The sequence below is a fragment of the Hippocampus bargibanti genome, linkage group LG06 (genome assembly GCF_051943395.1).
Source record: "Hippocampus bargibanti isolate YZ-2025 linkage group LG06, ASM5194339v1, whole genome shotgun sequence".
Taxonomy (NCBI): Eukaryota; Metazoa; Chordata; class Actinopteri; order Syngnathiformes; family Syngnathidae; genus Hippocampus; species Hippocampus bargibanti.
The window spans coordinates 8240982-8257500 of NC_142739.1; the positions used below are offsets into that span (position 1 = coordinate 8240982).

Consider the following 16519-nt stretch of genomic DNA (forward strand, 5'->3'; position numbering starts at 1 on the left):
TGGAGCTTGGATGCCCTCTTCTGGCGGCTTTTGGGTGCAACACGGTTCTCAGACGAAACATGTACAGCAAAATACATTGACGTGATGGAATGACTGCTACAATGTGTCTTTTTTCGGTCAGAGGGCGGTCCTTTCGTGACGTCACATACGGACTCGTCACCAACTCAAAAACAAGACTTCCTGAATATTCAGAGCGAGTCTTAAAACGTAAAATATAGCTATATGTGGTGGAATCTAATTAAAATACGCTCAGTAGAAGTCATTTGAAGCCATTTTACAAATTATGGACACAACTTGTCCGGAGACGTCGGTTGTCCTTTAAGTGGGTGCAACCACTGCAACTATTATATTGATATGATTTTTGAAATAATGTGAAATAAAAACACTTCATGCGTGGACACAAGGCTGGTCGTTTAATGGAGGAATCATTTCTAACGTTTTACTTCCTCCATTAAGTTAATGTGACTGAGGACTAGTGGACATCTGGGCTCACTCAGTGTGTGTGTGCGTGTGTGCGTGTGCGTGCGTGTTTGTGCAGGAGCGTGTGTGTGCGTGTGTGTGTGTGTGTGTGCGTGTGTGCGTGTGTGCGTGTGCGTGTGTGCATGTGCATGTGTGTGTGTGTTAGCGTGTGTATTTCATTTTAGTCTTAAAATGAAATGAAAAGTATTCTGATGTTTCTGAACCCCAACTTTGGAAACCAGGCCTGCTGATGTTTTCTTATCGGAACAAAAATATTCATAAATATTGTAATAATACAAAACAATGTTGGCATTAATGTTATGGCTAAATGTTTTCTTTAGATGTGGACCCAAAAGCAAAAACGAGACTGATAAGAAAAGTTGAAAATGCATTGAATGACAAAATGGCCGCTTGATTGAGTGGCTTTCAGCAGCTGCTTCTGCACACCTGTGAGGAGAAAGGTAGCAAAAAGCAATTAAGGTGGCACAGGAATTGACCTATCAAAATAAAATACAGTGAGGCAGTATAGCACCAACACAGTTGTATGACAAATAAACTAAAAAAATCTTTTGGGGAAAAAAACGGGAAAAAAAATATACAGTATATATATATATATATATATATATATATATATATATATATATATATATATATATATATATATATATATATATATATATATATATATATATATATATATATATATACAGTAAAGTCTCGTTATATCGATATCGGATATATCGATACTCCCGTTATATCGATACTATTTCTATGCACGCACGGAGAAAATTACATGCAAACAGGGTCGATATATCGATAGTCCCGATTATATCGATATTTTTCGGGCTCCCTTGAATATCGATATAACGAGACTTTACTGTATATATATATATATATATATATATATATATATATATATATATATATATATATATATATATGTGTGTGTGTGTGCGTGTGTTTGTGTGTGTGTGTAACTGGCGGGTATAATGTCATTGGTTGCCATGACAACAGAAATATAATTTATTTGGACCTGTTGTTCTGTAAAAGTGTTTAACGTTTCTATGCCAACCTTTATATGTGTGTTTTTCTTCGATACTTTATGTTTTGTCATTCGCACTTCCGCTTCCGTGTCATGTGTTTCGATAAAGACGAGTAAGGCAAGACAGACAGAACGAGACTGATACTAGAGAGAGACAGAAGCAGAGCAACTGCTAGAGAACGACAGTCTAAAGCAGGGTCACCAAACTACGGCCCGTCAGCACATTTGGCCCGGCCCCCTGAACAATACCAGAGATGCTATCAGATTTTTTTTTTCCTATTTGGCCTCCAGAAAAATAAAAAATCATTTTACAAGTCAAAGGTCGGTTTGCGATCATTATCTGTTCCTATTAGTCAATGTTATGAATGTATGTTGTTTATAATCGTGATTGAACAATACAAACACGCCTGCTCACAACAGAACGCTAAAGGAGTCGGTCACAATGCGACGCGACACAAGAAAGTGACGTATGAGGAAGTGGAGGGGAATCCGGCAGTACATTCAGGTGCGCCCAGTTTGATGCTCTATTTGGTCCCAGACCCCTTTTCTCTTGTAAACCTTCCTGTCAAAGAGTGAACGGAATAATGGCGGAAAGGTTAACTTTTCTGTAAAAAAACAGCTTTTTTTCTGTAAAGAACCTGGAAAGGGTTATTTGGTTATGTGTGGCTACGATCGTCACGCTTTTTCTGTTACAAACTGACACCGGCCCCCCCATCAGAGAAGGGAAATGTTATGTGGCCCTCACAGGAAAAGGTTTTGGGACCCCTGGTCTAAAGTCTACATCCACGTTTATCTACTTTCGGTTAGTAAGGTGCACATGTTTTTGTGGCATCTGTACGAAGCGTCATCCTTGACCGGGGTAGATACAATATGGGTGTGTGTTTTTAAAGCTTTTTTATGTTAAAAGTAAAACAACATTTTCATATTAGAACATTTTGAAAATGATAATTCTCTTTCTTTAGGATTTCTAAATCACAAAATATTACAAATAACATTGCAAATACAGAGATACCTCAGCTTACGAAATTAATTGGTTCCCAGAAAGTGTAAGGCGAAAAGTGTGTCTTCCAAATATTAATTTCTTATAGGAAACCATTAAAATGAGAACAAATCCATTCCCAGTTCCCCGTAAAACATAATTTTCTACTAAATATATCTGATTCTATGTGCAATAAATGTGGTATTGTATTGTAATTAAATTAATAAACTGTACTGTATAATAAGGTTGTTTTATTTACCTTTGTGATGGTCGTTGATGGCTTGATGGAAGGGAGTGGGAGGAGGTGGGAGAAAGGGAGTTACTGTTTGGAAGGAGAGTCACATTCCATCAGGACTATAGGAAGGAGGGTTAGCCTATCTTTCATAGGCTTATGCCCAGGGACCGACTTCTCCTCCTTCCTTCCGAAAACTAGTCCAATGCTCACTGCTTTTCGTTAATCCAAATTAATAGAAGTTTTTCAACCTCTTCTATTGCCTGTGACAATTGCTTAGACAACATGGAAACACCCTGAGCAACACACGCACCTTTAATAGCTTCCTTGTTCCGAAGGATGGTAGCAATGGTCGACTTAGCATACTGGTAGTGGGACGCGAAGTCACACAAACGCACACCTGTGTCCTCTTCGGCTGAATACTAGCCTGTGGTGGGGTCTTTTTCGGTCCAATAATAGCAAATGTATCCTTGATAATAAACCACGTACGCACTCAGAGAAACGAGGTGTGGAAAAATAGTCTGGCAGCCACCGTGGTGCTATTTGGCCGTGTGGTTTGGTGTTCTTCCACCGAAAACTAGTCCAAGAGCCACCGTGGCGCTCCGTGTGAAAATTAGTTTGTATGCCAAGATTATATTCTCGCGAATTTAATGTTCGTAGGGCGAAAGGTTCGTTAGCTCAAGCGTTTGTAAGCCGAGGTATCACTGTATTGTCAATATCAGAGATGAAACTGATCTAACAAAGAATCTGGGATTTTTTTCAAAATTAAACATTTTTCAGATTCCGAAATAACTAAAGTAGAAGAGATGTAAATTTGCTTGTAAATTCCATTCAATCTCAGTTATCTAGCTAGCTACCAAGGTATCTGTTTGCTATCGATTTGCTATTTTTAACTCTATCTACTAGCTGTCTGGCTGGCTGGCCATCTGGCTAGCTATCTGGCTATCTATCTATTAGCTATCTAGCTAGCTATTTGGCTAGCTATCTAATAGCTATCTACTAGCTGTCTAGTTGGCTACTACCTATCTAGCTATCTATCTATTAGCTATCTAGGTAGCTATCTAATAGCTATCTATTAGCTGGCTTTTTATCTATTTGAGTTACTTCCGGGTCGAAAAACGTATCCTGTGACTGTAAAATGACCTTGAGAGTTTTGAAAGGCACTTATAAATGAAATGTCCTATTATTATTAATCTTTCTCTGCCGCCTGACACTAACCGCCAACACAATGAAAAGTATTGGTCGATGGTATCGAGAGACGGCCGCCTCCTTGAGCATCCAATATCTTAAAAAAAAAACAAACAAACAAACAAACAGCCGGTATCGGTCTGACACTGATACTCGCCCACTCCCATATATGAATCTTGAATAAGAAATATTCAAGATTCCAGTCCTCTTCTGCTTCTTGCTCCTCTTTCAATCCATCATCATCCTCCCTCGTCATCCATCAATCTCCATTTCCTTCCTCCCTTGCGTTCCTCAGCATTGGCGTGTTTACTCCCCGCCTTTCGTGTGAATTCATCCGCTGGCAGATGATTTTTGGCAGCTTCTCTGTGATCTTATCGGAGATTTCGCAAAGGAGGCCAGACTTTGCAAAACTGATTAGCCGCGGATCATTTGGTGACACTCGGGTGAAACTGGAATCAAAAACAAAAGTGTACAACTGTGACAAAAAGAAAATAAAGTGAAGATGGCAAGAAGCTTATCGATATTCCGCCGGGGGGGGGGGGGGGGGTGAAGAGCCATCGGGGGCGTTCCTTTCGTGACGTCACGTACAGACTCGTCACCAACTCAAAAACAAGACTTCCTGAATATTCAGCGCGAGTCTTAAAACGTAAAATATAGCTATATGCCGTGGAATCTTATTAAAATACGCTCAGTAGAAGTCATTTGAAGCCATTTTACAAATTATGGACACAACTTCTCTGGAGACGTCGGTTGTCCTTTAAATTCAAATTCTTTAAAGCATTTTTTCTTCATACTACTATCTCTTTTTTCCTATGATTATTTTTGAATCTTCTTTTTTTCTTGTACAATGTTGATTTTTTTTGCCTATTTATTTCTTGTATTATTTTTTACTCTATTCTTGTAAAATGTTGTCCATTGTTTTGTTTGTCTTATATATTTTTTCCCTTCACCAAAGGATTTCTTTAACGAAAAAAATATAACATGGTTTTCTCTCAGGTTTTCTTGTTTACATTTCCCCCGCATTCCATCCATTGAATTTTTTTCTTGGGGGGGTGGCTGGGGGGTGAGCGTCCTGTGCACTTATCTCAGCTCCCACCTCGTGACATCCTCCCCCTCCGTCCACACTCGACTTTCGAGTCCTCTCACTTTTTTTTCACTTGGCTTCTTCCATTTGCTCCCTTTTCCTGTCTGTTGTGTTGAGATGAATGGTGGTTGTTAGCTTCATTAGCGATAGCCCATTGACTTCCCCGTCCGTTGGGTCGAGGACCCTCGACCGGCCGGCCGACGTAAACTAACTAACTTTCTGTGGCTTTTTTTTCTGGGGGTGGTGGGGTGGGTTAAAATTGAGACTTTTACTGGCATGGCAAACTACCACTTTTATCATTTAAGCAGCCATTTTAGCAGCCATTTTAGCAAGCATTTTAGCAGCCATTTTAGCAGCTATTTTAGCAGCCCTTTAGCAACTATTTTTTGCAGCCATTTTAGCAAGCATTTTAGCAGCCATTTTCGAAGCCATTTAGCAGCTATTTTAGCGCCCCTTTTAGCAGCCATTTTCGCAGCCATTTTAGCGTGAAGATGGCAATTTCTAGAGCTCCTTCGCATTGTTTGTACACTCAGGCTCTCCTACCAACATAGGTGAGAGAGTGGCTGCCTTTACAGCAGCTTCTGTATTTGTTTTTCTACTTATTCCTATCCTTTCCTCTTACTTTCGTAACTTGGCTGCTGTGAAATGTAAATTTCTCTACCATGAGATCAAAAAAAGGCTAATCCAATCCAATCCAATATAAATTTTGGTAGCCATATACAACAATAGCTGCCCCCCCCCCCCACACAGAAGAAGCCGTTTTATTTTTTCGCCAACAAAAGTCAACTGGTGTCAAGGTTTGCGAGGTGGTGATGGCGGTTGTGGATAACCTAAAAGCAGGCAGGAAGGAGCAGGAGGTTGTGTTTGACAAATTGTATTAAAATAAAGTGAGCAGGAACAAAATCTAAAACATCAAAATCAACAGAAAAAAAATACAAAGTATCAAAAGAAAACCAAGAGTAAAAGTCCGCCAAGGTGAAACAAACACAAGCACAGCATACAATGCATACACAATGCACAATGCATACAATTGCATACAATGACCCAACGCCGAATGGTCGTGCCGGGAGTCCTTTTGACTGCCACTGATCGGGGACGACCATCACCTGTGCAGGTGCAGGCGGGGCCGACAGCGCTGCCCGTTAGTCCCCAACCAGATCATGACAACTGGCAAGCAAAGTTTTGATGACTTGCAATAATACGCACGAATCTCCATCCATCATCAGCTTTAATGCCGATGATGTCTCTCCAGATGCGGTTCCTATCGCAGTGCCGCCGCCGCTGTCGTCCACGCTTCGACTGGCAATCCTATCAGAGTCCACAGTGACCTGCGAGACACCGACCGACATCGCCGGAACTTTGTCGTCGGTCCCTGACGCCCCGGAGGCGACCTCAGAGTGTGAGCTTAACTTACCCTCAGAACCCGAACCGGATCTGGATCCCAACAAAGAACCTGAGAAGGAGGCGGAAACGGAGGAGGAGAAAGCTCGGCGCCTGCTCTACTGCTCGCTTTGTAAGGTGGCTGTCAACTCTGCGTCACAGCTGGAGGCTCACAATAGCGGTAAGAGCGCTTTGCTATTGTTCAAAAACTTCATTTTAAATGTCGAACATTCATGAGTGATGTCAATAGAAAAATAAACTAAAAAATAACCGGAAACTAATCTTGCACGGCATCTTCATAGCTGCTTAGTGACTTCTACAGTGCAGCATTACATATCTAGCGTTGGAATTTTTCACCTGTTTTGGTCCTCAACACATCCAGACGCTCAATCTTGAGTAGACAAAATGACACATGGCTCTTCTATCTACCCGGGTCAAGGATGACGCTTTGTACTGATGTCACAACGTTTACTGTGAAACACTTGGGACACCGTGAAAAATATAAAGGACATTTAAAAACGACAATTAACATTACAATAAGTTCAACAAGACAGAGTAAATAAGCAAATTAATAACGTACCGTGTGCACCTTATTAACCAAAAGTAGATATTTTTTTACGTAGACTTTAGACTGTCGTTCTCTCTCTCGAGCAGTTACTCTCGTTCTGTCTCTCTAGCCATTACTCTCGGACATTGAAACACATGACACGGAAGCGGAAGTGATAATGACAAAACAAATAAAGTAGTGAAGACGATTTTAAGAAAAACACACACATAAACGTGTGCATAGAAACGTTAAACACTTTTACAGAACAACAAGACCAAAATAATTATATTTTTGTTGTCATGGCAACCAATGACAATATAACCCCCAGTTACACTCCCACCAAAATTACTGTTGAAATAATCAGAATCAGAATCAGAATCTTTATTGCCAAGTATGTAGAACACACAAGGAATTTGTTTCCGGTAGAACACCCTGCACTAGTACCGTCGTCAAAAAAACTGCTAAGTGGCACTATACAGTTCCATTTTGGCTACTGTTGAAAGAGTTGAAAGAGTTCAAAGAGTTAATGGCTTGGGGGAAGAAGCTGTTTAAATGTCTGCTGGATTTGCGCATGGATCGGTAGCGCCTGCCTGAGGGGAGTTTCTGGAAAAGGTGGTGGGCAGGGTGCGGAGGGTTCATAAACAAAATGACTTATGCACTTCAAAATAATCAACAGTAATTTCACCATTGTCCTGATGTGTTCTTAATGGCTCGACAATTTTAATGTCATCCAAACAAACAATGAAATCTACATTTTTAGAAAATTAGACGATCCTAAACTGAATATTTGACTCAAAATATGTTTAATCAACACGGGATTCCTTTTCCTAACTTTGATTTTCTTATCTAAACGGTTACTTTTTTACTCGTGTTCCCTGTTCAATGTCTTTCCAAGTTGGTTCAGTCTTGCCAAAGCTCGCATCTTATTGGCGAGGAGGTGAAGTCTCACTTTGAAAGGAAGTGGCATTTCAAGGTTGTTGTCACAGTCATTCATAACTTGCAGACCTTTTACTTGAGGCATAGCATTATTACTAGTTTGCAGGCAATCACTGAATTGTCTTAACTTGAGGAATTCCCTCCCACCAATCTTTGGCCATCCATTAAGTTTTACTCTGAAAGCTCTCTACAATAAAGGGATTACCATGTCTGGAATCGAGTCGATCACAAGCTTTCTGATAGGCTTCATCATCTTCTTTATAAAAGCTGCCTTCCAGAGAAGATTTTACCTCTGATGCGATGTACGTTTCCTTATAATACAGTCTAACAGCAGGATTTGAGCATCGGCTCTCTATCAGAGCTTTGAAGTTTGTCCTCCACTCAATAGAGTTCAGAGGATCACCTGAGAATACGGCAGGCTGTGGGTTTGGAAGATGACTCGGAACTAGTGATTCCTGTAATGTTTGAACCAATGTCTCAGTTTGCGGTTTATGAGATGGTTCATGGTGGGAGAAAGGCAATGTAACTTTCTCTTTGGTGTGTATGGGGCTGCTGGTGACATGCCGCTCCTTCATTTCTTCTTCCTCAAACACACCTAACTTTGCCTTCATTACTTCTTTCTCAAACACACGTAACTTTGCCTTTATTACTTTGATGTCTCTCAGATTTTTAAGTTTTTTCAACTGCTTACGTTGAGCTTTGACAGCCTCTTCCATTTCAATCTCGGCTTCCTTTGCAGCCAGTAGAGCCACCATGTCGGCCCTCTTAACTGAAATGCTAGTTTGAAACATTTTAATACTTCAGAACCTCATATTAGTTTTATAGATTCATATAAAACAAATAATTTCAGTTGCAGCCTATTCAAATCAATGCCGTTCAATACTGTTAAGTTGCATTTGTGATGCTAATGAAATATTCAACAGATACTTTCACACAATCAAAAACCCACATTCATTATTTTCTCTGTTATTGTGGTGAATGTTTATGTTCTATACATCCACTTTGTGAGCTACTGGAAACTGTACAGGCCTTTGCCAACAGTTTAACGTCCATCAAAACCTTGAGCTGTGCAGGATGAGAAGCAACGTCGCCCGTTGACACCTTTCTCTTCCGAAAGATTATTGCGATGATGCACGCTTAGGCCTGTAGCTTGCTGCGCGTTGAGTGCGACGATGTTCCAAGTAGCTCGTGGCTAACTCCGTGACACGTGGTTGAATGTGACAACGCTCATGTAGCTCGTACCTTGCTACGCGAGTGCGCTGAAGTCGATAGCTTGCCGTTGGGATGGGAAGCATCTGTGCGCCGGAGGCCCCAGGAAGGATGAGGACACATTTTCACTTGTGTGAGCACGTTTTCACTGTTGTGAGCACATTTTCACTGTATCTACCCCGGTCAAGGATGATGCTTCATACTGATGTCACAACGTTTATTGTGAAACACTTGGAACACCGTGAAAATTGTAAAGGACATTTAAAAACGACAATTAACATTACAATAAGTTCCACAAGACATACAGTAAATAAGCGAATTAATAACGTACAGTGTGCACCTTATTAACCAAAAGTAGATAAACTTTTACGTAGACTTTGGACCACAGGTGTCAAAGTCAAGGCCCGCGGGCCAAATCCGGCCCGTCACATCATTTTTTTCGGCCCGTGAAAGCCAATCAAACTTGTTAAATTCCATGATGATTGCTAAAATCTGAGCCAAAATTTCATATTTTTGGATGTCAACCACAATAAAAGTCATTATTCTTGACTTCAGATTTGAAAACGAGTTATTCATTAATTTGCTGTGTGCTCTATATGTAATATTTGAAGGGATTTAAACATTCTAATGGGTTCCCCAAATTCATAACGGCCCTCGAGAGGAAACCATAACTACAATGTAGCCCACGGCAAAAAATGACTTTGACACCCCTGCTTTGGACTGTCGTTCTCTCTCTCTAGCAGTTACTCTCGTACATCGAAACACATGATACGGAAGCGGAAGTGATAATGACAAAACATTATAAATAAAGTATAGAAGGCGATTTTAAGAAAAACACACACATAAAGGTTTGCATAGACACGTTAAACACTTTTACAGAACAACAAGACCAAATAAATTATATTTTTGTTGTCATGGCAACCACTGACAATACACCCGCCAGTTACAGCTCTCGCACAATAAGGGACATTGGGTCATGGGGTCAGTACTAACGCATTTGTTGTCAAACACTTTCAAGCGGTTAAAAAAAGCAAAAAAAGTAACAATTGGCATGATGACTGACCCTTAGCATCAGTTTGAAAAAAAAGGAAAACACACAAAAAAAGAAATTTACCATAGTTGGATGTAGGCGGCGTGCCCTGATGATGGCGTGGTTAGCGCGTTGGACTCACAGGGCAATACAATACAGTATAATACATATTGATGTATATAGCGCTTTAACAATAGCTGAAATTGTTACAAAGCATTTAACATGGACAATTATCATATACAGGAAAAATAAAGCAGTCACAAAGATAGTAGAAAGCACCAGGAAGTAAATCTAAGTGTGAATCATGCTGAGACTAATAATAATAATAATAATAATAATAATAATAATAATAATAATAATAATAATAATAAAAAAAAATAATAATAATAATAAAAAAAAAATAATAATAATAATAATAATAATAATAATAATAATACATTTCATTCATTCATTTCTTTCAAAACTCTCAAGGACACTTTACAGTCACAGGATATTTGTCCTGCGGGTGAGTAGCGGCAGCCACACGCGCCAGTGTTCACTCAACCCGGAAGAGTACAAGTGCAGGGTTACCGGGTTCACTTCAAGCTCCAGCCGCCCTGTGTGGCGTTTGCATGTTCTCCCCGTGCCTTCGTGGGTTTTCTCTGGGTACTCTAGTTTCTTCCCACACTACAAAAACATACATGGCAGGCTGACTGAACACTCCAAATTACAAATTGTCCTTGTGAACGTGAGCGTGAATGGTTGTTCATCTTTGTGTTCCCTGCAATCGGCTGGCAACCAGTTCAGGGTGGCCCCCGCCTACTGCCTGTAAACAGCTGGATTCAGTTACAACAACTACTGCAACCTTTTGGTGGATAAAGCCGATGAGAAAATGGATGGATGGATCGAAGAAGTTTAGTTAAGGACGTTCTCAGACTCTTTATCCTGCTGTTAATTATCATCCAGTGAAGCAGAGTTCTGCCTTAAATGTTGTGACACAACCTGGTATGACAGTAAAGGCATGCAAGTTGAAATTGGGACTTGGTTCTATATTGCAAAAAAAGAACTAAATAAAAAGACTGCTTGAAACCCCTCATTGTAGAGATGAAACTCTGTACGATATCGTGACATGACATGATTGCATTTTCTGATGAAAAGGGACCAAGCACAAGACCATGCTGGAGGCCCGCAGCGGCGTGGGCTCCATCAAGTCGTTCCCGCGACCGGGAATCAAAGGCAAAGTGACGCCGCCGTCCTTGTCCAAGGCTTCCACGGGCCTGCAGAACAAAACATTTTACTGTGAGACGTGCGACGTGCACGTCAACTCCGAGACGCAACTGAAGCAGGTGATTTATTCAATATATTTTGTCATTATTGTTTACCGGTAGTTTTTTTTTTTTTTAATGTCGGTCTCTATTTCAAATTGACTGCAAGAGTATTTAATGTAGTAAGTGGAGCTGATGTTTGACGGTCGTCATAATGCGGCGGCACTGGTTCGTCAGTTGCCGAGGCAACGGTCCACTTGCATCATTATCAGACAGCTTGTCAAAAAAAAAATAAAGAAAGAATCAACGCGACAGGAATCTTTGGAAATATCAATATCGTGTTGGTTGTGTTACCATTGGCAACAGTGGCAAATACAAACAGCATAAATACAAATGGTAAACGAGAGAGGGTGGCGTGATTTTCATGCGTCCATTTTGTAATTCATTTGTACTCATAAAGTATCGGGGCATCTCAGTTTTTTCATCCCCCCCAAAAAAAAAACATTGCAAAGATTGTAAGAGTTTACGCTTCTTCCTCCCAGCAATGAAATGCGGCCCTTCCCTTTACATTGCTATATCAGCAAATTCAAGATCCACTCCAGCTGTCAATCTTGACCACCCAAAACAAAGCTACGCAGTTGCCTTTTTTGTTATTATGAAACAAAACAACAACAAACAACAAAAAAGACCAAACCAGTGTAATTTATCTAAAACACCAATTTTAGGGTGTTTGGCCGACCATTTTAAGTGTAAATCACTGGCTGTTCCTCTGCTAAATGTAATTTTGTATGCCTTTTTATTTATTTATTTATTTATTTATTTATTTATTTATTTATTTATTTATTATTTTTTTTATTTATTGCATAATAATAATAATAATAATAATAATAATACATTACATATTACATTTTAAGCGCCTTTCAAAGCTCTAAGGACACTTTACAGTCACAGACAAGCATAGGTACTATAATAAATAAAATATAATCACAAATAGAATGCAATAAATAAAATACAATTACAAATACAAACAAGAGAGAGAGCTACACAGAAAATGTCATTTTAAATAGGTGTGTTTTGAAATGGGACTTGAAGGTGGGAAGAGAATAGATGTTACGAATGTTGGGAGGAAGTAAATTCCAGAGTTTGGGGGCAGAGCAGCTGAAGGCTCTGTCCCCCATCGTGCTGAGACGGGCAGGGGGGGCACACAGAGGCGGAGGGAGGAAGAGGATCAGAGGGAACGAGAGGGAATAGAAATTTGAAGAAGGTCAGATAGGTATGGCGGGGGGCAAGGTTATGGATAGCTTTAAATATATAAAGAAGAATTTTAAAGTTGATTCTATATTTGACCGGGTGCCAGTGGAGCTCTTGGAGGACGGGGGAGATGTGGTGAAAGGATGAGGTTCTGGTGATGATCCGGGCTGAAGAATTCTGGACGAGTTGAGGTTTATGGAGAAGTTTCTGAGGGACATCAAAGAGAAGTGAATTGAATAGTCAATCCGGGAGGTGACAAGACTATGAACATGGATATCAGTAGTGTATTTATAATTTTATTTCATGTATTTATTTATTTATTTATTTATTTATTTATTTATTTTATTTTTTATTATTTATTTGGGGAAAGTCAGGGTGGGGGCACATGCTAACAAAAAAAGTGGCTATTGTCAGAGTTCACCTTGAGATATTCCACTCAGATGTGACGCATCAATATTTCATGTCAACAATGAAGAACAACAAGCAGCAGCAGTTAAGTGCGAGATCAATCAAACCACGGTGGCTCATGCAAACAGACGTGGAGGGTGATCTGGCAACCGGCCAATTGCCACACAATTCATTTTTTACATTTTGTGCATATACATCAATGAATTATCATCTGCGGGTGATTTATCAAAACCGAGATGTAATCCAAAAGCCAGTTTGGAGCTTCGGCAGGATGAACATTTTTCAAATGCCACGCATAAGAATTATTGCAATGTCAATCGCCTATTCAGCAATGCAGCTTTAGAGCTTCTGGATGATCTATATGTGACCCCTATTTTGACCAAGATAAACAATTTAAAAACATTAAAACATTTTTCTACCATGAATGTGATCTATAACCTGTACGAGTCAAGTGAAAACAAAAATTAATGTAGGAAGAAGAATGATGTCCATATCTGGTGATGTGGCGGTCTTGAAAAGAAACAAATAATATTCAAATTCATGTGAAATGCAAGTCAGCACATATCCGCCATCATTTAAAATGCCTCTGTTTCACCCCAAATAAAGTTCAGATGTTCTAGTCGGATTTTTATGACAATTTTGCAGAAGATTCTACGTGGATACTGACAGCTTTTTAAAACTGGTTAGAATTATCACCGGTTTAACTAAGACCTAAATTTCTCCTTTTCCAGGTTAGCATTTGTTCCTGAGTAACCGTGAATCAACTTCAGCTGTTCTAGCAGGTTTTCCCTGACATGTTTTACTTTCTGAGCAGAAATCACTTTGGCACTTTTTAAAACTGGTTCATGCCATCTTAATTTAGGCCTTACTGTTGTTATATCAAATCACAGGAAAGTATTCTTTTCTGAGACACACCAAATAAGGTTCAGGAGTTCTAGTAGGATTTTGGTGACAGTTTTTTTGATGTCTCATAGAAGCATGAATATTTTATGCTAAGGTTGACGGCTACTTGGAACTGTTCACAATTCCGTGTACCTTGACTAAAACATTTTCTCCATGTTCTTTTTGGATTAAGCCCAAATACTGCTTTAGTACTTTTCTGGATTTATTTTCTTTTGTTTTGTGCAACTGCTGACTATTCTTATTCTTATTCTTATTCTTATTCTTATTCTTATTCTTATTCTTATTCTTATTCTTATTCTTATTCTTATTCTTATTCTTAGTAGTAGTAGTAGTAGTAGTAGTAGAGCGTTGTCATCAACTAGTGAGTATAGTTTTGCTTTTTTGAATGTTGCTGTGTCGATGACCCTTTTGTGTTTGGGAGCCTTTTACTGAGTGAGTTGCTTGTTCTGTAGCCACAAAGGGACATAAGTCTTCTTGTGCCGGTCCCAAGCCCGGATAAATACAGAGGGTTGTGTCAGGAAGGGCATCCGACGTAAAAGCTTGGCCAAAACAAACATGCGGATCAAACCTCTAAAGATGGAGGACACTGATTTGCTGTGGCGACCCCTTGACGTAAAAAGCCGAAAAGAAAAGAAGTAGTAGTAGTAGTAGTAGCAGTCGCAGTCGCAATAGCAGTAGCTGTAGCAGTAGTAGTAGTAGTAGTAGTAGTAGTAGTAGTAGTAGTAGTAGTAGTAGTAGTATATATTTGCTTACCAGTTGGCTTATGCTTTATTTAGTCAGCAACACGGGAAGTGTGTGTAAAATCTGTGTGTGTAAAATCTCTCCTTAAGTCTTTGGTATTCGTCATCCAGAAATATATTTCTTGTTTTTCCCCATCTTGCCTTCAGCACATCAGCAGTCGTCGTCATAAAGACAGAGCGGCAGGCAAACCAGCCAAGCCCAAATACACCCCATACAGTAAAGGAGCCACCAAGCAAACGGTAAGCTAGCAACACACAATTAGTGCTCCCTTAACAACGCTCTCGGTTGCATTTCCATAAAACCGTCGTTGACATTGACCTGAATAATTAGCATCCGCTTTTATCACTGTAGCACTAAACATGCCTTATATAAGGCACTTGAGTATCCAGGCACTTTTGTCATCAGATTTTAGAGTACATTTGATAAATGTGTAAAATGATACACAAAGAGAAGTGTCTGACGTTTATCAAAGCAAATGAGTTGGTAATGGGATAGACAGATAAGATAGCATGTACGTTAACTTCAAGAAAAACCAAAGTGACTTTTATGTTTGAAGTTTTGTCAGACTACATAAGACTAAAGTGTGAAGATGAAGGATTAAAAGGGGGAAGAACAAGAGGAGGTAAAACTCTGGAGGGCTTTTTGTTACCAGTTGTGAGGAAAATGTCTTCACCCCTACTCCTCTCAACCCATCATTGAGCGAGTTAATGGAGGAGAGCTGGGACTTCCGAGACTCACACCCCTCCCCTCATCCTCCAACAGTGATTGATAAGCCGTGACATGGCGCCGCCGTCGGAGCGCCACATTTCCATTATGGATACAGAAGATTAGGCCGGATAACTTTGGTCACCTTTTCACACTATTAGCTTCACTGTGTGTGTGTGACTGTGTGTGTGTATGTGTGTGAGACTGAGACTGAATCCGCGAACTCACACCATCTTCCGCCACTATCTTTTGGATTTTCCATCCATCCATCCATTCTCCGTACCGCTTATTCCTCATTAGGGTCGCGGGGGGTGCTGGAGCCTATCTCAGCTGTCTTCGGGCACGAGGCGGGGGACATCCTGAATTGGTTGCCAGCCAATCGCAGGGCTTTGGCTCACTTTGATGTCTTCACCGAAACCTTGTGCCATTCGTCCAGAATCCATTTACTATGTGTTATTGATATTAATGGCCCACATTTGCCTTGACTCTCATTGATTGAACCGCCTGAGACTCAGTGGCCAACATTTGGCATTGATGTTTAACTCATTCACTGCCATTCAGGAATTTATTTGGGAATTGAAAATATGACGTCAACCGCCATTCCCGAATTTGTTCGGGTTTTGTTTTTTCATGCTTGGGTGCCGATAAAGCGCCGGCAATGGCCTCTGGCAATGTTTGTTTTTCTTTCCCACAAGGGGAATGCACTTCCCTTTTTTCCATGTCAGCGCTTCATTTCAGCTTCAGCTGTTGTTAAAGCGCTATATAAACCAATATGTATGTATTGCATTGTATTTTGGACAGCCGAGCTCATATAACTCCAGGCCCATATAATTTAAAGGACAACCGACACCATTTTTTTTGTGTCCTGACGTCAGAAAAACGTTTTATAGCATCTAAAATACCCAAAACACGCAGGATGATATTTTGAGTCAAATTCAAAACATCACTTCATCACTTTGCTGCTGTGAAATGTAAATTTCTCCACTGTGAGACTAATAAAGGCAAATCCAATCCAATCCAATCCAATAAAAATGACTTAAAGTGTCTAAAAACTACTTCAAATTGAACCCGGAAGTCGCCAGTTTCAGAAGGTCCCGCCCCCTTGTTCGTGGCGTCACGTCAAGACGTCTTGCCTTGTTCGAGAATCAAAACAATGGCTTCTGATTCTGAGAAGATGCTTT

At 40.0% G+C, this 16519-nt stretch overlaps 1 protein-coding gene across 5 annotated transcripts in view; it reads left to right on the top strand.

Annotated features, from left to right (window-relative positions):
• The window catches only part of znf385d (zinc finger protein 385D), a 91572-nt gene that overhangs the window by 72388 nt on the left and 2665 nt on the right, over positions 1-16519 (top strand). For all 5 annotated transcript variants that reach the window (XM_088999409.1, XM_088999411.1, XM_088999407.1 and 2 more), the window contains 3 exons: positions 6237-6545; positions 11224-11411; positions 14780-14872. In XM_088999409.1, the coding sequence (XP_088855535.1) occupies positions 6237-6545; positions 11224-11411; positions 14780-14872 (590 nt within the window). The remainder of the gene's footprint in view (positions 1-6236; positions 6546-11223; positions 11412-14779; positions 14873-16519) is intronic.